Below are 23,887 nucleotides of genomic sequence, written 5' to 3'. Positions count from 1 at the left end.
TACAAACTTCGCATTCTCCTGCAATTGCGTTCCTGTTGTTGCGTGTGACGATTTCGGTTGGATTTATCGTAGCTGTGTGAGTGCGACACTTAACACAATATAGATCCATAATATTCTAGTAACATGAATGTAATTGATTTTTCCGCCACGAAGAAACGCGAGCAAGCGAAACACAACGCGGTGTTACCGAATTCGATAAGAATGATAATCATTGGCCCATCCGGTTCTGGAAAGACGCAGTTGTTGCTAAATTTGATAATGCGATGGCTAAAATGGGATAAGTTGTATTTGGTTGCGCCATCCGTTGATGATCAGCGATGTTATCAAGTGCTAAAGGAATTTAGCGACAATACCGACGAAGGCACAATCGAATTCATCACAGACATCAATGAAACTCCATCCGTGGAAAATTTAGATGGCGGCGTTAATAATCTTGTTGTTTTCGATGATGTTATGCTGGATAAACAAACTAATCCGGCTAGGATATTCTCGCGTGGCCGACACAAGAACACCGATGTTATTTACGTGACGCAGCGATATACGCAAATTCCAAAGGTAATTAGGGACAATTGTAACATTTTGTCGGTTTTCAATGGCGTTGATACTCACACGCTAAGAAATATTCATCAGACTTGGTGTAACGGCGATATGGACATAAACAAATTTAAAAATTTCTTCAGCTGCGCCCAGGCAACACCGCATGGTTTCATCACGATTAATCTTCATGATCCGCGTAGTAGATATCGAATCGGTCTTGATCAAATTTATTCATGAGACTCGCAGCCAAACTTTGCAAACTTCATCGACACCAGAATAAATTCCCCCCCCCCTAAAATACTTGTTTGGAATCATTGAATTTGCACACAAAAAATTGCAGTCGGGAGTGAATTTACGCAAATTAATTCTCGCAGGAAGGCTTATTTTTGAAATCTGAGGCTTCTACGGGAAATGTTCTCGTAGGAAGGCTTATTGGTCTGGAACGTCTGGTCTGTAGAACTTCCCTGCTGCTGTATGTATGTATGTATGTATGCATGTATGTATGTAGCTATGTATGTATGTATATATGCATGCATGCACGTATATGTGTGTATATATATGAATGTGTGTATCTATGTATGCATGCGTGCATGTATGTATGTATGTATGTATGTATGTATGTATGTATGTATGTATGTGTATGTATCTGTGCATGTATCTGTGTATGTATGTATGTATGTATGTATGTATGTATGTATGTATGTATGTATGTATGTATGCATTCATGCATGCATGGGGGCCCCGAGTGGCCGAGTGGTCTAAAGCGCTCTCCGTTACGGATCACTGCCATCTCACCTCTGTCTGCGTGGGTTCGAGTCTCGGATTCAGCCAATGTGGGTATGTGAGAAAGCTTGCCAGTAGCTTCTCGTGGGTCGGTGGTTCTTTATGGGGGTTTTCCCGGGTTCTTCCTCCACCATTAATACTGGCCGCCATGTATAGCCTATCGTGCGCTGAAAAATAACGTTAAACCCAACAACAACAACAACAACATGCATGCATGCACGTATGTGTGTGTATATATGCATGTGTGTATGTACGTATGCATGCATGTATGTATGTAGGTAGGTAGGTAGGTATGGATGTATGCATGTATGTATGTATGTATGACTGACTGACTGACTGACTGACTTTCTTTATTTCCTCTTCAGAAGAGATTTCATTCAGTTAATTATTCGTTAATACAGAAAAGATAGGAGCATAGCTTGACATTAATGGACTTACAGTACACTATATATATATATATATATATATATATATATATATATATATATATATATATATATATATATATATATATATATATACACATAAATATACATATATGCACATACATATATGCACATACATATATATATGAATACATGCACACATATATACATATATACACACATGCACATACATATACATGCATACATATATTCATACATATATACATACACACACACATATATATATATATATATATATATATATATATATATACATTTACACACATGCACACATATACATATATACACACATACACATATATACAGATATATATAAACACACATGCATATACATACGTATACATGCATACACATATATAAAAATATAAAGAAACGTAAAGAATGTATGCATGTATGTATGTATGTTTGTATGTATGAATGAATGAATGAATGTATGTATGTATGTTTGTATGTATGTCTGTATGTAGGTAGGTAGGTAGGTATGTAGGTATGTATGCATGCATGTATGTATGTATGTATGTATGTATGTATGTATGCATGCATGCATGCATGCATGCATGTATGTATGTATGTATGTATGTATGTATGTATGTATGAATGTATGTATGTATGCATGCATGCATGTATGTATGTATGTATGTATGTATGTATGTATGTATGTATGTATGCATGCATGCATGTATGTATGTATGTATGTATGAATGTATGTATGTATGCATGCATGCATGCATGCATGCATGCATGTATGTATGTATGTATGTATGTATGTATGTATGTATGTATGTATGTATGTTGTTGTATCTATTCTGAACATGAACCAGAAAATCTCTGGAAATCAGTTTTAGTTTTGTGGTGGTGGTGGGTGACTGTTGTTTTTTTTTCCTTGTCTTTGGAGATTCATGATAAAAAAGGGAAGCAATAACAAATTTAATTAGCACAAAGCTGTCCAATATTTTTAAATGTTTGGTGTTTTATAAGTAGGAATTTGCTCATTCAACGCATTCCATTCAATTTAGAATTATGGAACATTATTGTAGAAAAACTAAATTCTTTCTATTTGAAAGGAATTATTGCTGAAATGTACACAACACGTGTGCTTAGAGGTGTTCTTCTCTGCCAGCAAAGTGATAACGAGAAAGAGAAATGAGGTGATTATCAAATTAATGACATAAGGTGACATTTCAAGTAATATAAAAACTCGATGAGATTTGAATAAAAGGTTACACAATATGGACTGAACAGTTTAATGTTTTCTTTATTAAAGCTGCAGTTGACATGTTTACTAAATGAGTTTTAAATATATGTTGTTATATAGACAGCTGTTTTTAAAAGTCAAAATTTGTGTGGCAAATTATTTTTAAATTAGTGTCATGCATATGGTCATAACAGACTGCTGTAATACATCTAAATTAAAGTATTATAATACTAATTTACTTTGCAAAGTGGTGGCTGTAAATTTGTTAATCGTGTACATGTCTTCCATATTTTTGTTACCTCTTGTGACATATTTATAGGCATAACAGTTTTAAGAATATTAAAACTTTCCAGCTGTCTCTCAACATGGATACGAAGATTTGCAATTGTTCGTGATTGTTGCACTTCTATTTTGGAGAAGTGTTTTTTCTTTGGTTAAACGGAGGGATGGTCAGATGGACACATTTTGGGGTTGTGATGTCTGTAAGGAATCCTTTGTCTGACATGTTGTTGTTGTTGTTGGGTTTAACGCCATTTTCAGCACACGATCGGCTATACATGACAGCCAGTATTAATGGTGGAGAAAGAACCAGGGAAAACTCCGGAAAGAACCACAGACCCACGAGAAGCTAATGGCAAGCTTTCTCACATACCTAAATTGGCTGAATCCGAGACTCGAACGGGCGCAGACAGAGGTGAGATGGCAGTGATCCGTAACGGAGAGCGCTTTAGACCACTCGGCCACTCGTGGCCCTTTCAAAGTCTGCCATAATGGCATCTCCAGGTGCACACCTGTCAACCAGGGCACTGTCTTTAGTAGTTTGTCACTTGCACTCCCTGCCCACGAATCTTATACAAATGTTATAACCCCAGCTGGACTAATTCCATTAAGCCCTTTCCATGTCATATGTGATTTGTAATCACGGTACATCAAAGATTTCAGTTGTAAGGAACTAGGCGTTTCTGTGCGTAACTTTGTACAGTCAATTATATCACCCTACAAAGTGGATATTTTTCCTTGAAGCAAAGTGGCATATGTTCATCAACAGCACGTCTTGAAGGCCATTGGATTAGAAAATCTAACTGTATATACAAATAATCAATCCATTTATTAAAAGTCATTCCAGATGACGTTCCAATGTTAAATGGATCTGCTAAATCTTCCAGTAACAAGCATAGTCGCAATCGCTTCAAGACAAGGAAAAATTCATCTATCAGACGCAAGTGTCTTGGATGTCCCTTTCCACTTGCAGCACCATAACGAGCTGTCTGACTTGTAGCATCATCCTTAATTTCATCAAATAATGCCTTGAAAGTAGCTGAATTTGGAACTGGAGTACAAAATAGCATTGTTTGGTCATCATTTTCAATATCCTTAAATGTTAAAACATGGGAATTAACCTGTATCCCGCAATCAACAGTTCTCAAATTTTAACAGGGGTGCCATACTCAGGTGACATTTCATTAAAATCACACTGTGTACAAATATTTATCTTCAGTAGGTCATAGGCTTGTATTGATTGGTTGTTACTTCTATCCCTAGCCACCACACACATCTACGTAGTCGTTATTTATTTCCAGGAAGACCCAACTGAAATCTATGTGAAAATGCAGTCAATTTACTTCTTGATGTTTTAGGTGGAACAATTCACGTACCCAAACTACTAATTAAGTTTAAAAAGCGTATCATATTGTTCGAATTTAAGAACTTGGTGAGATGGCTTATTTTTTCATCTACTTCACAATTCGTACCTAATTACCTCAGGTATCGCTGTAAAATACTTTTAAATTTGTGCAGTGGTGAGCCTGCACATCGCATCATCAGTATTCTCTTTCCAGGGCGGCATTACACAATAAATAGATGGGACTTAAAGTAACCATCAATGAACTATTGCAGGTTCGTTTTTGTTTTGAGGAACCTTTCGCATTTTTAAACTATAGCTAATGCTTTTTGTCGAGTCTGGATAGAAATGGAGAGAATTTGATGTACAGAGACTGAGCTACTTTGGAACTTATTTACTGGAAAGTTATTGGTCTTGCCAACAAACTCTTCACGATGTATCTCTGCTAAAAAAAAATTCCATATCGGTTTCGTATGGGTAAATTCAGTTCGTTCGTTACAGGAATATGTACCCCAACCCATAAATATGGTATTACAGGTCTTAAAATAGAGATCGGCGAATAAGTAGCTAAAAACACACACACACACACACATATATATATATATATATATATATATATATATATATATATATATATATATATATATATATATGCATCTGTGTGTGTGTGTGTGTTCGCTATTCTTTGATCTTTGATTAACATACATTTAATTTCCATGACGGTACCGTTAGTCTAATATCGCAAAAATATCAAACAAATATTTTTACGATGGCATAAACTTGTCCTCATGTTAGGATTTTTTTAAAAATTGGATGCTACTTCAGTGGCTCTCATTCTGTGAGCTGTACACTCCAACAACAGAAACTTATCTTAGAAAATTAAATCAATGTAGAACAAGTCAACCACAGCCTGTTTAACTAAAACCAGATGCTATTAGGAAAATAACTCGCGTACAACGAAGTTTTAAGGTCAACAACTGTCAATTGCGAAAGCCACTCGAAAATAACATTAACACCCTTCATACTCTGACTCTTACTGGTTACCATAGATTCGAGCTCTTCTTTCTTGACATATATAGTAATCATGTGCTCTGGCTCTTGCTTAAAGTCATTGGACATTATAAGGCGATAAACTAACAGATTCTTTACAATGATTTTAAGAAGCCACAGATTTTATCTGAGAACATGGGGGAATGCCCGTTTTTTTTTATTTAAAAAAAGTTAAAATCATGGGTGCACTTTTGAAATAGTGTACTCGCCTCGCCAGCAGTTCCTAAATTTTTCCGAAATAAAACAGGTGATGCAGAACTGGTAACACATGCTCATCCAATGTATATAAGCTCAAGATACATGGTGCTATACAGAAAACTACCCAAAACCTCGAATACCACGATACCACAGAACCGGTGATACCGTAGAAAAAAGATATATATATATATATTGTCAGAGATGATGATATTCTTTTATTCCTCCATTTTCTGAAGATTTTAAGACAAAAAAGAAATGCATTTAAATACATAGAATCACAAAAATAGTAGATTCGTTACTTATTGAATTATTTCCAATAGCAAACGAATAAATAAATTAAAATCATTACTAATCTAGATAGAGATATATATACGATAAAACATTTGAAAATGTATCCTCACAACAAAAATAGTTTCCTACTCTCTTTGCAATCCAGTACAAGTATTTCTTTCCTTATATTTTGAGTGAGTTCTCTATTGAATCGAATATATAATATCCTTTATCTTAATGAAATACTTGGTAGATAGTCTGATCATATTTAACCATGCCTCAAATTCTAAACGTTCTGATATATCATTTAAACCACCAAGTAGTATAATCAGTATAACATCATCGGTCTGATCACAGAAATCACGGTAAATCACTGGAGGCATATACGAAAATAGACTTTCCATCAAGTGGTTTCTGTCGTCTGAGGTTAAGGCACAATTCATCGAAATGTGCAAAATACGGTCATGACTCATTTTGCCACATAGGGGACACAGTCCAGGTCTTGCTTGCATTCCTCCAATACGAATTAATGTCCCATATTCCATTTTTCTGCTTGAGTCAGTGTAAGCTATTTTCCATAGATGATGCATTTTTAATCCTGGATTAATTTTTAAAAATCTACCAAATCCCTCTGATGGATTTCTGATACTCATTTCATGTTTTCTCTCCTCTAATATCTGTATTCTTGTCCCAATTAAGTTTTTCCATGTTATTTTGTCTGGAAATTTTCCAGTGAAAATAAAGTCGTTGAGATAGTCTTCTAAATCATACTTTTTTAGTACAGTATTTACATCATATATAAAAGAGTTGTAGCTATGTTGGGGGTCAAAAATAAAATTTCCAACAGCCCAGAGGAAAACCTTTTTAGCCGTTAAATTTGCTGATGTTCTACACATGCGACCAAGGAATACGAGTTTTTGCTTATCTATGCGAGCTTCCATTGATATCATCCCCAAGCACGATGTCGTAGATCCAGTAGGCGATCTTTGAGGGAAACCTTGTACTCTCCGGGCGAAATATCGTTGTATTTTCTCCATTGATTCAATGCCCTGATATGACATATTAAACCAGAGTTCTGAGCCATACAAAGCAGATGGCAATATAACTCTTTCCCAGACTTTCACAGAGACTATAGGATTCATTCCATTTGCATTTAATCCAGTTGAGTATAGTGAGTTTGTTACACGTTTAGCTTTATCGTAGGAATAGATTATACGATCATTAGTTTTCATTGATTGCGAAAAGGTAACTCCTGCATATTTCACTTTTTTTGCTCTAGGAATATTCTGTGATCCCAGAGTAATTCCATTTGATGAGTACACTTCCTTTCTTTTACTAAATATCATCCAATTACTCTTGTTAGAGTTATATTTCAATTTCCACTTCTGTGCATACTGATAAGCTGTATTCACGAGTATTTGCAATCCATTCAGCGTAGAGCTTAGTAGAGTAGTGTCGTCTGCCAAAAGCATGCCAGGTATGTTCATCTGATTCACTGTTATCCCGCAATTAGTCATTACTAGCTCATTCAATAGGTCATTTATGTACACGAGAAATAAAAAAGCCGACATTACACGCCCTTGACCAACGCCTCTCCGTAATGGAAATGTGTTAGATATACATCCTCTACACGCTACACAGGCACTTGACTGTGTGTAGGAATGGGCGATTATTCTCCATATTTTTGCATTAATTCCTAATATTTTTAGTTTTTTTAATAGTCCACAATGCCACAGTCTATCGAATGCCTTTTCGTTATCCAGAAAAACAGCATATACATTAGAGTTATGATTATTAAAGTACATCAAACATTCTTGAAGAGTAAAAGCAGCGGAGATAGATCCAGCCTCCTTACGAAATCCAAATTGATAAGGATGTGGAAAGCTTATTTTGTCTAAATACTTTTGAATTCTAGTCATCAATATTTTTTCAAACAATTTTCCCAGACAAGATGTCAATGTTATACCACGATAATTCACTGGATCCTTTTTATCTTTACCATTTTGTTTGTATATCGGTATAATCATCCCACATCTATATACATTAGGCAAATACTCATACTGGATCATGTAATTAAAAAGGGCAGTTAAATGTCTGATTAAATATTTTCCACCATACTTTAAGTGTTCATTCGATATGCAATCAATGCCTGGTGATTTTTTTGTTTTTAGAGACTTGATATGCTGCAACACTTCTTCCTCTGTAATATTATTACATTTTATGTTATCATTCTCTAGTTTGCTTTCTTCGTACATATTCTTCATTTTGACACAATCATTATGTTCCTCATCTGTTGTACCACTTAATTCTGAAAAATATAGTTTCCATAGATTGACACATTCATCCAAAGTATTAGATTCTACTCCTCGAAATGCAATATTACCAATGTCCGATTTATCTTTTCTATTTTCCCGTATGACTGCATAGAATTCGTCTATTCCCATTTCTGCACTCTTTTCTATCTCTTCAAATATACACTCTTTATATACCTTTTTCTCTTGCCTATGTTTCTTTCTAAACTTTCTTTTCGCGTCCTTGTATCTTCTTTTGATGCTACACTCTGTGCTTCTATTTATTCCTGCTTTGATCCATTCTCCGCGCGCTTTTCTCATATTCTGATGTAAATTTTCAAGCCCACTTTTCTTCCAATATGGTTTCAAGTGCGATTTGAATTCGGACTTTGGAATATATCGGTCTGATGCAGTTATTACACTCTTAGTTATCAATTCATTATACTTCTCTATATCTTCTACCTTTTTACACTCATAGGTGAAATTCAAGAATGCACTAACATCAGATTTATACATGCTCATTTCTAATGGATTTGCCAAGTTCCATTTCATTCTTGGAGATACACATGTCTTTTTATTTTCCTTCAGTATATCTTTTGCAAGTGCCGCTGTAATAGGTAGGTGATCCGATATTGAGAAATCGATTTTGTCATTTACTATGTGTCTTTTTACAGCACCTCTAATTATTTCAGGTATTAATATATAATCAAGTGTGGACGTTCGTGACATGTCTTTTGATCTATACGTGATGTAATGTTCATGTGGTTTTATCACCAGCGTAGCAACTATGTTTCTCTGTTCTATTCTTTTTTTGAGAGCAAGATCTCTTCTTGATGGATTTTTACACACAAGATCTGCATTCATGTCGCCCGTAATTATGCATATATTTTCAGCAGAATACCTATCATACACATCAAAAACATTTTCACAAAATTTGTCATATGCATCATCAGTTCTAGTTGTCGAGGGAAAGTAGGTTGCAATCAAAATTATAGGTTCCAAGTCTCTCACTAAGATTTTCACCGCCATAATATTTGGGAACTCATTTTGTAAGGTGCTTGCTTTGCATAGTGATGATCTATAAAATACGGCAACCCCGCCACTACCTCTATAGCATTGTTGTATCTCTTCAGTAGGTAGCGCAACTACTTTGAAATCATCATGTAATTTATCTAAATACGTTAGATTCTTTGTACAAAGCCAATGTTCAGTGATAACAAATATATCTGTGTCTGGTAACAATTCAATTAATTTCTGCGTGCTAGACATTATACCACGTACATTCCATGTTGAAATAATGATCATAATTATAATTAAGAAGCAATTACTAGTCATATGGTTATGCTCATTAGGAATATATTTTGTAATTCTCATGCGTTTCATCAAGTATGTAGCCTTCTCTCCATTTTCTGTTTGTTATCCATTCCCTACATTTTATTCCAGAACTCCAAAATGATTCATTATTCATCATCAGTTCAAAATCTTTATCCAGTACATTTAGTCGAAATGTATATATATTTGATCCATCCCAATGGGGTCGTTCCTTTATGAGGCGGACGAATGTTACTGTCACACCTTCCTCCTTGCACTGAGTTGCAATAGCTGTCCTTACTACATCTATATTTTTTCTCGATTTGACATTTGATAGCAGAATGCGTCTTATTTTGTTTCTTACAACTGGTTCAAACACATCCGGTTCTATATTCCTTTGATTGGGTCTGGTAATAATTGTCTCAATATGTCTATACGATGTATCTTCCTTTTTTTGTCTCTCCTCGTCATTCGGAATCATTCTTTGATCATTTGGTGATTTGTTGTGCCCTATTTGATCTTTATTTATGTTTTCATTTATATTTATGTTAGCTCTATCTTCATATCTTAATTTCTTTTGCTGATTGTAGGTTGATGTACTTGCATTGTGAGATGTTATTTCTGTGCGCTGATTATGATTCACATTTTCCGTTATGTTAGTCCGATCATTCCGTGAAAGTGGCGGGAAATCTTTCAATGTAAACATAGCGGGACCATTGCTAGGCAAATTTACTGGAAGAGCTCTAGCAGGCTCTTTATGTATTTCTTTTTGTCCATGTACTACATTTTCTTGATCAATAGATGGAGAGATAACATGTCTACTCTCCTTGTATGCTGATAGTTCATGATTTCCATGATTTTCTTTCATTTGCAAGTCTACGTTTCTATCACTTCCTTTGTTAGACTGATTGAATAAAAGTTTGTGTCTTGTACAAATTGTGTCTAACTTTCCCTCAATACAGTTAATCTTTTTCATGATCACATCTAGATGTTGATGTACATGAGAAGATAATTCTTTAATCTCATTTTCCCGGGTTGCCATTGATGACATCTGGAAATACATTCCTCTATTATCATTGATTAGTTTTTCTTCCTTTAATTTCAGTTGTTCTATATGAGAGTTCGCCTCTTTGAGTTTCTTCGTAGTTTCCACTAAGTCTGACTTTAAGTTTAGGATCTCATTTTCTGTCCGTGTGATAATATCACCCAACTGGTTTTCCAATCTGGAGAATTTTTCTTCAAACTTATCATTCATTATCGCTATCTGCGCAAATATTGTGCTCATTCTATCAGCATCTTCATCAGTTCTTTGTAAGGCGCTATCATTGACCGGAGCTTTCGGACTTTGTGATATACAATCACTGCGAATTGAGTTTATACGCTGGGATGATCTTGTTTCAGAATTATGTTTCAATGCCCATTTAGATATACATGCTTTCATGTCACTGTAATTATTTTCTCCTTCAATGAAATGGAATATAATATAAATATCTTCCGATAACTTATCCTCCACAGGAGCACTATTTGTTCGAGGTAAACGTTCTACTAATCGACCATCAGGACAATCATATCTCTTCCTTTTTGCTAGATCAAAGAGAGCTTGCCTAGAATCCCTGAGACCTTTGACATCAAGTGTTGATTTCAATCTTTTTTTGAAGGCACTTCTATTAAGAGTTCCAAATTTGGTTTTGATTTGCATGTATATGCCTTCATTAATTTCGTCTACATCTGAATCTTGTTCTGCTTGCGATGTCTGTGAGACAAATAGAGCATCATCATTGGTATCATCTTTGGTATCAGCATCAGTGACATTTTCAATGTTTCTCAGATTTCCCTTCGGTTTCCCCATATCATCCATCTCTGATAAGTTTAAATCCGGCCTTGAATTGGTGTTGTCCTCATTTTCATTATCTAACATGTCTTGAGCAACATCAAAACTATTTTGAGACTTTCTCTCAATGTCCACATCATCTATAATATCCTGCTGAGAGAGCATTTTTGTTCTTTTCTAATGAAAATCTCCCAAAACATTCAAGTATTTATTTATTTATTTATTTTGTTTTTATTTATTGTTGGTAGTATATTTTCATTTCAGCCATATTGTCAACTTTTATCTAACTTTCTCATGCAATATAGATTCTGAAAGAGCTCACACTCTTTAGATGAACATGAGTTAGCAGTTATCCAAGCTCAAGATACATGGTGCTATACAGAAAACTACCCAAAACCTCGAATACCACGATACCACAGAACCGGTGATACCGTAGAAAAAAGATATATATATATATATTGTCAGAGAGAGAGAGAGAGAGAGCGAGAGAGCGAGAAGTAGTTTAAATTATTTACAGCTGACCGGAGGCATTGCTTCTGATTTCGCACCTTTGATAATGATTATAATATTGCTCATATCGTCTCTCCCTCTGTCTGTTTTGGTCCATTTGTCTTCCAGTTTTACCACTATTGGGTGAAATTGACATACTGGCTAACCATCCAACATTGAGAGTGTGGGTATGACAGAGGCTTACTGTACTATTGATTATTTCACGTGGACATATTCACTGATATTTAACTTATTAAACACCGCTATCTGACTCATTCTAGTAAGGGATTGATTCTGCTATTATCCATTCCTAAAATATAGTTAATTTTACAAAACAGCTCAACAAACTTCGTTCAGTTTGCGACATACTGGAAAAAGTTCAACAAGCCTTCTCCTATTTTGACGAATAGACCAGTACCCCCATTCGGATAGTCTTGGATTTACCAAAATGTAACATGCAAAGAACTACTATTCCGCAGTAAATATTGTACCTTTCGGTCAATGGTAGCTAGGCGATGGGTTGGAACTGCCAAGGGACGTGAACATATGTCTTTCCTTGTGTTATATTGTTACAAGTTGGGTCCACCCACCCCAGCCATCTATTCGTTACCAATTTTCTTGGTAACGAGCCCTTGAGAGAGAGAGAGAGGGGTATCAACTACGGTAAAATGACTGAGCAACCAACACCGACTGAGCGAAAAAGAAAGAATGGTAGAACAACTAGAAACCTTCAGACATTGTAAAATATAAAAGTGATATGTTTTATAAGTTTGTTAATGGTTACAAAAATACAGCATACATTAGATTACAGCATGTGTCTGCCAAGGAATTTCCAGTTCGATCGACTCGCGTCTCTACAGGCTATTGTAACTTTGTATCATTGGTATCGTGTAACAGTGTAGAAAAATTCCATGGAAAGTGTGTACACGTATTATAAGGTTTCGGGTTTCTCTAGGTCATTTGGTTTAAGTTGAAGGTTTACATGCAGCTCAAATTCGTTATTCTCTCTCACTCCAAGTGATAGTCGTAACTTACGTCACGAGAGAGAGAGAGAGAGAGAGAGAGAGAGAGAGAGAGAGATAAAAATGTGAAACTTTTTTTAATTCATTACATTTTTCTCCCAATTTTCTTATTTTATTAATAAGTTAATGAGGGGAATTTCATCACTGATTAACAGAATTTACAAGCAATAGACAACTGGTGTCAATAAAATTAGATACGTGTTTACACTCCATTGGCGAATCATATATCAACATTATTGGCATATCAAACTGCTTTATACCAACACTTTAATAGCTATGTTAATTTTAATGCATGCGGAATAAAGGGTCGAAAGCTACAAAGGGTGAGTACGCAAACGCTAGGAGCAAAACACAAACATGTATGTTCTATAAAAAATAATTACGTTTTCGTGTTTTGTTCTTTTCTCTTTTGTGTAACAGATTTGTCACAGCTAACGGTTTGTACGTAGTCACCAGAAACTAAAAACAATACTGACCAACGGCACAGAGGTCGTCAATTTAGCACATACAATTATTTTTAAGGCATAAACAACCAAAGTTTAACCACACCAAAATTTCAGATTTTGCCATCTATTAACCAATTCAACAAATTCTTATTATTTTATGCTAGGACGTGAATTACTTGATTTTATGAGACAACTAATCTCCTAAATGACAAATGATACTTTTTTCACTGGCTGAAAATAAACTGGGATAACATAATAATCTCGAAATTCTGAATTAGCTCTTGCGTAGTGGCGGGATAAGTATGGTTGGCTTTTTCGAGTTGAGTACGAATCAGGCAGGATGCAAGTTATCCTTTATGTGTTATTTTACACTGAATTGAAAAGTATAATTATGTTTTTGTTTTTATATTTTTCTGCGAATATTCACAAAGTACAGCAAAAACATAAACTGAAAACTGCTGACATCATGCGAGATCAAATAACACCTTTGTTACATCTGTTGTTACAGCTTGCTAGCCAATACGTTTGAGCATGAAATAAAACAAAACGTTTGCTTACTATAAGTGAGTAACAGATATATTGTGTAGAGTAGGAGTAAAAACTAAAGTTTTTCACTCAGTCGATGAAATATATATGTCCTTCACTCGTAGAAAGAAGCCTCCAGTGAAAATACTTGTTTTTTTTTAAACCCATTTTATAAAGTACTGTATAGTTAGTTGTTCATTACATTTATCAATGTAAGTCATAGAACACAAGCAGTTAATGTTAAAATAAAATATAAAAATAATACAGACTATACTCACCTATAAGTATAAGGAAAACGTATGTCCAGTGTAGCGAAGTCATTTTTTCCCCCGTGTATTAACTGTTCTACCCAAATAAACCGAACGCCTACTTGATGAACCAAGGTAACAAGAACAAACCGTTCGACATCAGAAAATCACGTTCTCGGCAGCCGCATGATAGATCACGAGACTTAGTAAGTCAGGGGATATAACTATGCTCAGAATAATGCAATATGTTGGGTTACCACATTGTATCTACTCAGTTTCCAATATATCTTACCAGCCATAATCGACATTGCCTTATGTTATTGAAAAATATTCGGTTTTTATTTATATTCAATTGTAGAATTTATTTCTGTGATTCCGTTCATATATTATAAGTAGAAATGTTTTATATAAGGTGTGAGCCGGCTTTACATGGAAACGAGCCAAAATATTGGCCGGTTTCGTTCGCGGATCGTTTCTCGTATGCTTTTATGTCAGGCTTTGTATTTTTACAGATAAATTTGCAGTTTCACGTGTGTGTGGAATCTATCTTGAATTGATTATTTTCCTTGTTGCTTATATTATTTATATAGGGGCTTAGTAATTATCGACTAAAGGGCACTGTAATCAGTATCTCATGTTCAAAAGTACGTTTTATTTTATCGTACATTGTTGCTGCTGTAATTATTATTATTATTATTATTATTATTGCTGTTTTTGTTGATGTTGTTGTAAAAACAGGAAATCTGCAAGAGCTATTCATCTGCCCTGGATGGGTCGGCGTCAGATTGTAAGAAATGTTTGCAGATGCAATTGAACTTAATGGAAGGGGGTCCAATATATTACCAAATGAAACATGGTATTTATTTTGTTCCAAACAATATTGAGAGATAATTTTTTCGGTGGACCAATACATTTTTAAAATGGTCGATTACTTTTCTTAATTTTGCCTTGGTTTAATAGTGAAAATTTGTTCTTATTTTCTGCGTGTGTGTGTTTGTGTGTGCTTGTGTAATGTGGATTTTTAACGTAGCTTTAAAAAAAAGTCAGTCATATTGCTACGATGTCAGCATTGTGGCAGTTTAAAGTGATGTCTAGCACTGGGGCATCATGCCGCAGACATGTAACATGATTTCTCACCCAGTCACATTATCCTGACACCAGGCCGACCAGTCCTAACACTAACCTCTTAATGTTGAGCGCCAAGTGAGGCAGCTGTTAGTAGAAAATATTTTAACTATGTTTTTGGTTTGTCTAAGCACTAAGCCACCTGAGAGGTCCAAATTACATTTTGCAATCTTACACAATATCCGTTAAAATGTGATTACCAATATTCCGTATAAATATGCACGTTTAATTTCATTTGACGAAAGAATTGTTATTTTTGGGTGGGTTGGGGTTGGGTGGGAGTGGGGGTGTATTTTTCGTCTATATATGAACTCCATCCCAACAATCATCCTATCAGTTTCAAACTATCCGACTAAATTTATTTAGATAATTTATATTACGATAGAATAATACACTAACATTTACTCCTTTAAACTTTAAATTTGTTTGTCTGAAAAGCAAATTATATATATATATATATATATATATATATATATATATATATATATATATATATATATATATATACCATGAACTAATCATAAGTTTTTTAAATACAAGGGCCCTGTGAGGGGATGTAAAATGATGCTCGGTAGATTTCTATACTATATCAGAACGTGGGAAATTATATTAACCAGCGTGTGTGTGTGTGTGTGTGTGTGTGTGTGTGTGTGATTTGGATTTTTTAAATGTAGCTTTAACACTTTTTCAGTCATATCGCTACATGTCTGCAGTGTGGCAGTTTATAATGATGTCTAGCACTGGTAAAATTATCCTGACCTCAGGCCGAGCAGTCCTTACACTAAAATCTTAATGCTGAGCGCCAGGCGAGGTAACTGTTAGTACCATTTTAAATACTCTTTGGGATGATTCGGCCCGGGTTCCGCATCTCAGGCGGACACCCTGACCACTAGACCACCGAAGCGGTCCAAACGTTTGAGTTTCAGCGTGATATTGTCAGAGAAGGATACGTCACGGCCTCAGTTGCAAAACAGTGGGCTTACGGTTGGAGAAGAATGGCGGTTTTCAAAATACCCTTTAGCCTTCAGAAAGAATAACAAATAATCGCAGTAAAGAATATAATAATTATTGCTAACGGATAAAAAAGAAAGTATCCGATTCCGGGAAATATTGCATGCTGTTTTAAAACCTTACCATGATTGCTTTTCACTAGAATGCATGTTTTCTTGTCTATTTCAGGCTGCTGACATTTACGCGGACACTACATATATAAAACGCTAATGGCTACAGTATAAACCTTATGAGTTGAGAATTTGTCATTGTGTCCTCTTTTTTTCTTTCTTTTTTCAACATCGTCTTTGTCACATGTAGCTAGCCAAATCTGTGTTTGGAACATTTGTCACCGTGCAAATGAAAAGTCACTGTCTATATACTCTATAGCAAGTAAAACTGATAGGCTAAAAAGCTTGTTTTTTGACATGTTAGATGTTCAATATGACGTATCACATGATGTCCACGTGTCCTGACTTGAAAGAAAAAGTGTATGAAATTTGCACGAGACATGCGTCGTTGTTTATCGAGGCTGCTATGATTATTCCCAGCTCCATAGATGAATGCAATCAAAGGGAGCGGCAGGTCGAATATGGGCTAGCTGCATATGGATAGAGGCGACTGTGACTTAAACTTGAGTGCTCTTTTGGTTTAGATTTTAAAGCTCGCATAATTAATTTTAATTGTAGCGCAAGTGTTTGAAAGCGATTTGGTCATGGGTCCTTTTTAAAAAAATTAAATGTCGTTAACATGTACATTTCCTTTGAAGTTCGTTGTTACATTGTAGTCTTTTTGTTAGGTTTTGTTCACAAATTTGATTTCGATTTGAACACTCAAGAAAAATAAAATAATATCACAGTCTTGATGAAACCTTTGTACACATCATTAATGCTATCATTCACATACCTGACGTTTGTATCAATGGGCAAATACTTAATTTTTCGTACTTTGAAGACTTTGACCCCTGCTTTAAAAAACAAAACATATCCCCCCCCCAAAAAAAATAAACACATCATTGTACGCACCATTACTCAAAACCTGTACAAGACCATGCAAGCTGGTGTTTATTATCCCGTTAATTATAAGTTGATAAACTGTAAACTGATTACATAATTGTACAATTTAAAGGATAATTTTTCTTTTTTTCCCTTGTATATTTATTATTTCAGCCTTTCGGTTCTTGAATTAAAAACAAAGTTTTAGTTAAGAGCTTCACATGTAACGTTTTGAAATTTTCTTAGATTTATTAGCAGAACTTGACTATAATGTTTACTAAAATCTATTTGTAAGAATAATCCAATAAAATTCTTACATTGGTATCGCGAAGTTTGTTTAAAAATATTTCATAGACATTTCTATTTCTTTTTTAAAAGGATAATGTTTTGTAACACAGATCCTGGAATCAGATGAGGGATACAACCCTGAAATTTTATTTGAAAAAAGATAATGATTTAGTGATGAAACTTTAGTATGGCTAATGACACGATTCCTATGGGAACACGGTTATTAAAATCAAGTTTCTATCATTTTGTAAACTAGTACTGAATCTCTGCACATCCATCCCCTCACGCATGGGTTTATTGCAAGAGTAGTGCAGTTTTCTTTGTGATTTCATCTCCCAGTTATTTTTCCGTCGCGATCATTTTTTCACGTTACATTGAGGATCGATCATAGTTCTTCTATTAATAATGTGATCACGAACTATAATTGTTTGACCGGCTGGCCATCTTTAAGTGTAGCATGAACAACCACTTCTAACCACTTATTCTTTCTTACTGGTATAGGGGTCTTGTCTGCGGCATGATGTCCCAGTGCTAGACATCACTACATACTGTCGCACTGCATACCTCGTAGTGATATGACTGGAAAGTTGTTAAATCGACGTTAAAACTCTAAACCACACACACACACGCACACACACATTCTGATATATTATGTAAAAGCTAAATAAAGTATTTCTGCACTGCTCAGCACTGGAAAAGTATATACTATACAGAATGGTAGTATAAAAGTTATCAACAAAAGAAGTTAAAATAAAATGAACCACTGTTCTGTCAGAGCTGTCAAATACATATTCATTTTTTCATGTTGTATTAAAATAATGCATATTTATCATTATTTAGGTGGCGCTCACCAGATAATATGTACTTTTGAGAGAGTGACGTATGTAAGGTGAAGTAGTTCACATTTAAAACATGCACAGTGGAGAGAATGTTTGCATACCTCTATGCTACATTAATGTAATGTGGATGATATTTCTTTTGGATATTGTACTTTTGGAAATTTTACATGATTTAAGCACACTGCTAACTAAAATGACTGCTCCCTTGTGTTAAAAAATCAGTCTGAATTAGTCTAAAGTACACTATACATAGCAGCTATTAAAATAGGGAAAATGAATTTTGCCAGACTAGACAATACCAGCTTCTGAAAGTGCAATGAATGAATTACCAAATATATGAAATGTAAAAAAAAGTTATCGGCTCTTTTTTATACAATTTACCTCTGAAGTTCAGGAAGTGAAAATGACCAAGTAGAGCTAGCACTTTTTTGAAAGGTGCACGTTTGAAGTAATGCCAAGCTGTATACTCTATAACCCATAGTACACCCATCAATCATACACCAAAATAAAGGGAATTAAAGGTTCTTTGAATTATACCTAAGATATACAAGGTCTTTTTTAAATAGCCAGTATAACCAGTGCGGAAAGCCGGGGTAATTCTTTTTCTTTAAAATCCTAACCCTATGCAAAATGCTAAACTGTATAGAGCCACCTTAAAGAAAATAAAAAAATGTTTGCAATTATTTTTTTTTATTTTCATATAATTATGTATGATGTTCTGAATAAAATGGTACATTCATATTGATGGTACATTCATATTGCATTTAAGCATGAAAATAAGCTAATTATGATCATTTTTCTCTTGCTTACATAATTTGCCATGAGGTATGTTTGTGTGAGTAGTGACCTTAATTATGGGGAAATTAGAAGACTTAGAATATAGGAATAGAGTCAACTTAAATTTAAAACTGTTGCAATAAGTGACAGAAATATATGGTGAAAATGTTTCTTTTCATTTATTTGCAATGAAATAAAAAAATAAATGAAGAGAAAGTGAATTCGCTTCTTCCATATTAAACAATAGGCATATATTTTACACTTTGACCTTTGACCTTTATGAAGCTGATGAGTTACCTCCCTTTTCTAATTGTAAAATTCATTGTTGATATCTCAGAAATAATTCTGGCTAGTTTCATGTTCCTGTCATTCAGCATAACATTGGTTGCTATGTTTACAAAATGTAATGTGCATTCTTAAAATAGCTCACTTTTATCATGGGGGGGGGGGGTAGGGTAGGCTGGCCTTGTTAGAGACTCTGACACTCATAAATACTGTTCTGTGTGGAAAAAGGCAGAAGAATTATTCATAAGGATTGTTTTGATGCTTGCGACTTAAATGTTTCAGCCATATAAACATAAGTAAATCATACAAAAATAATACCTACATCTTCTTTATGGTGGCGCTCACCAGATAATATGTACTTTTGAGAGAGTGACGTATGTAAGGTGAAGTAGTTCACATTTAAAACATGCACAGTGGAGAGAATGTTTGCATACCTCTATGCTACATTAATGTAATGTGGATAATATTTCTTTTGGATATTGTACTTTTGGAAATTTTACATGATTTAAGCACACTGCTAACTAAAATGACTGCTCCCTTGTGTTAAAAAATCAGTCTGAATTAGTCTAAAGTACACTATACATAGCAGCTATTAAAATAGGGAAAATGAATTTTGCCAGACTAGACAGTACCAGCTTCTGAAAGTGCAATGAATGAATTACCAAATATATAAAATGTAAAAGAAGTTATCGGCTCTTTTTTATACAATTTACCTCTGAAGTTCAGGAAGTGAAAATGACCAAGTAGAGCTTGCACTTTTTTGAAAGGTGCACATTTGAAGTAAGGCCAAGCTGTATACTCTATAACCCATAGTACACCCATCAATCATACACCAAAATAAAGGGAATTAAAGGTTCTTTGCATTATACCTAAGATATACAAGGTCTTTTTTAAATAGCCAGTATAACCAGTGAGGAAAGCCGGGGACATTCTTTTTCTTTAAAATCCTAACCCTATGCAAAATGCGAAACTGTATAGCGCCACCTTAAGATCTTAACAAATTTTATGCAGACTGCTAACAATGCATATTTATTATCATTTTATACCTAAATAAACTGCAGAACCTTTTGCAAAGCAGATTTACAATGAATATATGGACAGTGTCTGGGGTCTGAATAAGACCCAAAAATGTTATTCTTGTTGATACCAGGTTACTAACACTAATTTCAGAAATAATTCCAACGTTCTTATTCAGGCATTAATGGATCTCCTATGCAGCTAAAGCAACTTGGTTTAATTTAAAAGTTGAATGGCGGTTTTGTTTTACAAGCTACTAATTTCTTTTAAAAGCTTAATTTATTTTGAAAAATTGTCGAATGCTAAAATCCTAGTTGCAAATTTCATGCACAATCCTTAAGTTTTGACCAATCCCAATTTTGTACACAGGTGATTCCTGGTTTTTAATTATTCGTACGTTGTAGTTATTTTTAAATGTAAATAAACAACCAACCAACACCATTAACTTACAATGATTTTCGATATTTCCGTAGACATACATTAAGAAACATTACAGAGGCACAAGGACATTTCATAACCGTTTTGTCTCTTTTGTTCTCTCTCCAGTTCACTCTTGTTCTCAGTTTTTCAGTTTCTTTGTGAATACAAGGACGTCAAAAATTCTATTTGGTTTTGCACCCTGGTCAATTTTGTTCGAGTGATGTACCGATTTTACCGGCCGATTTTACTTCTGAGACCGAAGAACACGTTTGAATGATCAGGAAATCGTAGAGCTTGGCATCAGTAATGATCAGGAAATCGTAGAGCTTGGCAGTAGTAATGATCAGGAAATCGTAGAGCTTGGCAGTAGTAATTGAGCCAAACGTTTCTTTGTCACCGTCTGATATGCCATATTGCTCTGATTTATTTAAGTAATCTAAACAAACTTAAATCTTAACCCCTGTAGCAAAAGTCATTTACATTGCCAAGTCTCCTTTACCTGATATGTGTTGTGCTGGCTCACTTTACCACAGCACAAACGTAGCCACCTACCTACCTTTTTTTTCTTCTTGTCGATGCTCTTATTCGCATTTGTAAAGGTAGCCATATGCTATAACAAAGGCGGTACCCTAGTTGGGAATCCCTGATATATACGTATGTTTTGGGGCAAATACATAAAAACATAAGAAGGTAGAGCAGGTTGAAGCTTGAACTTCTGCACAGGAATCGCCAGACTGTGCCTCAAACTCACACAGGATATGAACATTTATCGTATTGTTCCCGTTTTCACCAATACAGTCTACCATCTCTAAAATAATTATTTACGTTTATTTTCATGCGCACAAATAGTGCTGACCGACTTTTTTTATGCCGTATAGATTGGAATATTTATCGGATAAAATAAGAAAGAAACAGCACAGAAATGAGTCGTACAGATGGGTAAAAATCATTTGTATAGACACATTTACCAGACTCGTGAGGCTACAAGATGTACCGTAATGTTTGAAACATGATTAAAATCACATATCTACATCCCTACTTGGATATATGTTAGGCAACAAAATCGACCTTGTGGTTAAAAGATTAACATTAAAATTTCTCGAAGTGACACATGTCATCTGGATCATGTCCTTACAAACAGTAACACTCCCTAACACGAATTTGCAATGCTTAATCTGCTAGTATGCTACAAATAAGCGGACTGGGAATTCAAAAGGTCACGAAAACATTGCTTTTATTGTGACTGTACAGTTGGATGCCTATAAGACAGTGCGGAGGAGCAAATCATGCATAACATGTAATAAGGAGAGAGACTTACAAGTTATTCGAACTATTTTACTTGTATGTCAGAAACATATACAAAAGCCATCGACACGAATATTTCATTACATTTTCTAAACATCTGAAGACATACTTATTCAAAATTAATGGCTACAACAGGATAGTTGCAATGGCTCAAAATTATGAAACAGGCAAACAAATTAACAAACAACAATAGAAAACAAGAACAAACAAACAGATAAACAAAACAACAGTGGAAAGAAAATTAACATCGATTGAAACAGTGCGATGGAGCTCAAAAAATTAGACAAAACTATGCTGTACATGTTTTTGTCTGGTTACAACACGAACTCGGTTGATAACACCACAGACCCAAATCTTCCGTCACAATATAGACATGAAGGTCGAAGATTGCATTTTCCCTTCTGATTGCAAACGAACATTGTAAACACAGAGGATTAGGCAACGGCAGATCGACATCTATTGATTTGCAATTTGATGCAAGTTATGGATTATTTCTGAGAAGTAATTCCCGTAAGACTACGTTAATTGTTCTTATGGCAGTATATAAAACCAGGAAAACCCTGTCTCAGAGCTATGATACTTATGAAATTAGGTCTCGAGAGACAGAGGTCGAGATTTGAGTTTTTGTTTATCTATCAGAAATTCCAAACATATTTTATTTTATATACTTTTTAATCCTTTGAAATTGATGACACTAAATTTCAAGCTAAAGTTCCAAACTGTTATACTCTTCAGGCCGAGTTCTTTTATTTGATTAATTGTATACAAAAGTCTCTTGGCTTTCTCTCCATGCTAAAATTCTGGTGGCTCTCTCTTGTTCCATCTCGTCAGTGAGTATTAGCTCACGTAAACTTACCGAAAATGTATAATATGATGACATGAAACTAGTTTCATAAACATTAAGTGATACATTGATATACAAATATAATTCAAACCGTATAGAATGTACGGAATAAAGCATAACAAAGTAAATATTACAACGACAATCGGTGGGAATTGTTCAAGTGCAGTGCCATGATTTGTAAAAATGCCATGATTTGTATATATATATATATATATATATATATATATATATATATATATATATATATGGGGAGGGTGGGGAGCGTGGGTGGGTGTCAGGGGAACAAAAGTATAGAGCATCAATTAAAAGTGAGGTCAAACGATTGGCAGCAGTGTAATAAAGTAAAGAATGATTGATCGGATGAACACGAAAGAGCCGCAGAAATGATACTCAGTTCAGTTCTTGAGAAGGAAATGCAAGGCAATAGAAAGTTGAATCAACATCGGCGTTGTGATCTTCTCCATGGAACTTGCGGAGGAACCTTTCCATGAGCCACAGCCCCTGGCCAAGCGGAACACGGATGGAGACCATTTCATGAAGTAGTCAATAACTTCCCGACCGCAATGTTTTACGATGATACTATTCATGCAGTTGGAAGTCCCCAGGTAAATTCTGTAATGAGAACATATAATATTATTTAACCGGCTTTAGTTTGTACAGGAAATCATTTTATGTATTTTATTCAGAAATTGAAGAAAAAACCCATTTGTTTTTTAAGACGTACGAGTCAAGCAGACTA

General features: G+C 34.8%; 2 protein-coding genes across 2 annotated transcripts in view; both read right to left on the bottom strand.

The window, feature by feature from the left end:
* LOC149800058 (uncharacterized) overlaps positions 1–14,430 on the bottom strand; it is a 107,751-nt gene extending 93,321 nt beyond the window's left edge. Inside the window, exon 1 of the mRNA XM_089957180.1 lies at positions 14,294–14,430. Within this exon, the coding sequence (XP_089813306.1) occupies positions 14,294–14,336 (43 nt within the window). The 5' untranslated portion in view covers positions 14,337–14,430. The remainder of the gene's footprint in view (positions 1–14,293) is intronic.
* Positions 14,431–22,318: 7,888 nt separating this feature from the next.
* The window catches only part of LOC149800057 (uncharacterized), a 72,209-nt gene continuing 70,640 nt past the window's right edge, over positions 22,319–23,887 (bottom strand). The window contains exon 9 of the mRNA XM_089957179.1: positions 22,319–23,760. Coding sequence (XP_089813305.1) covers positions 23,544–23,760 — 217 coding nt within the window. The 3' untranslated portion in view covers positions 22,319–23,543. The remainder of the gene's footprint in view (positions 23,761–23,887) is intronic.

This window comes from Sinohyriopsis cumingii, chromosome 5 (assembly GCF_028554795.1).
Source record: "Sinohyriopsis cumingii isolate HCF-2022 chromosome 5, ASM2855479v2, whole genome shotgun sequence".
Lineage (NCBI taxonomy): Eukaryota > Metazoa > Mollusca > Bivalvia > Unionida > Unionidae > Sinohyriopsis > Sinohyriopsis cumingii.
Note: the sequence above shows the minus strand (reverse complement) of the source record. Positions and strands in the feature narration are given on the sequence as shown.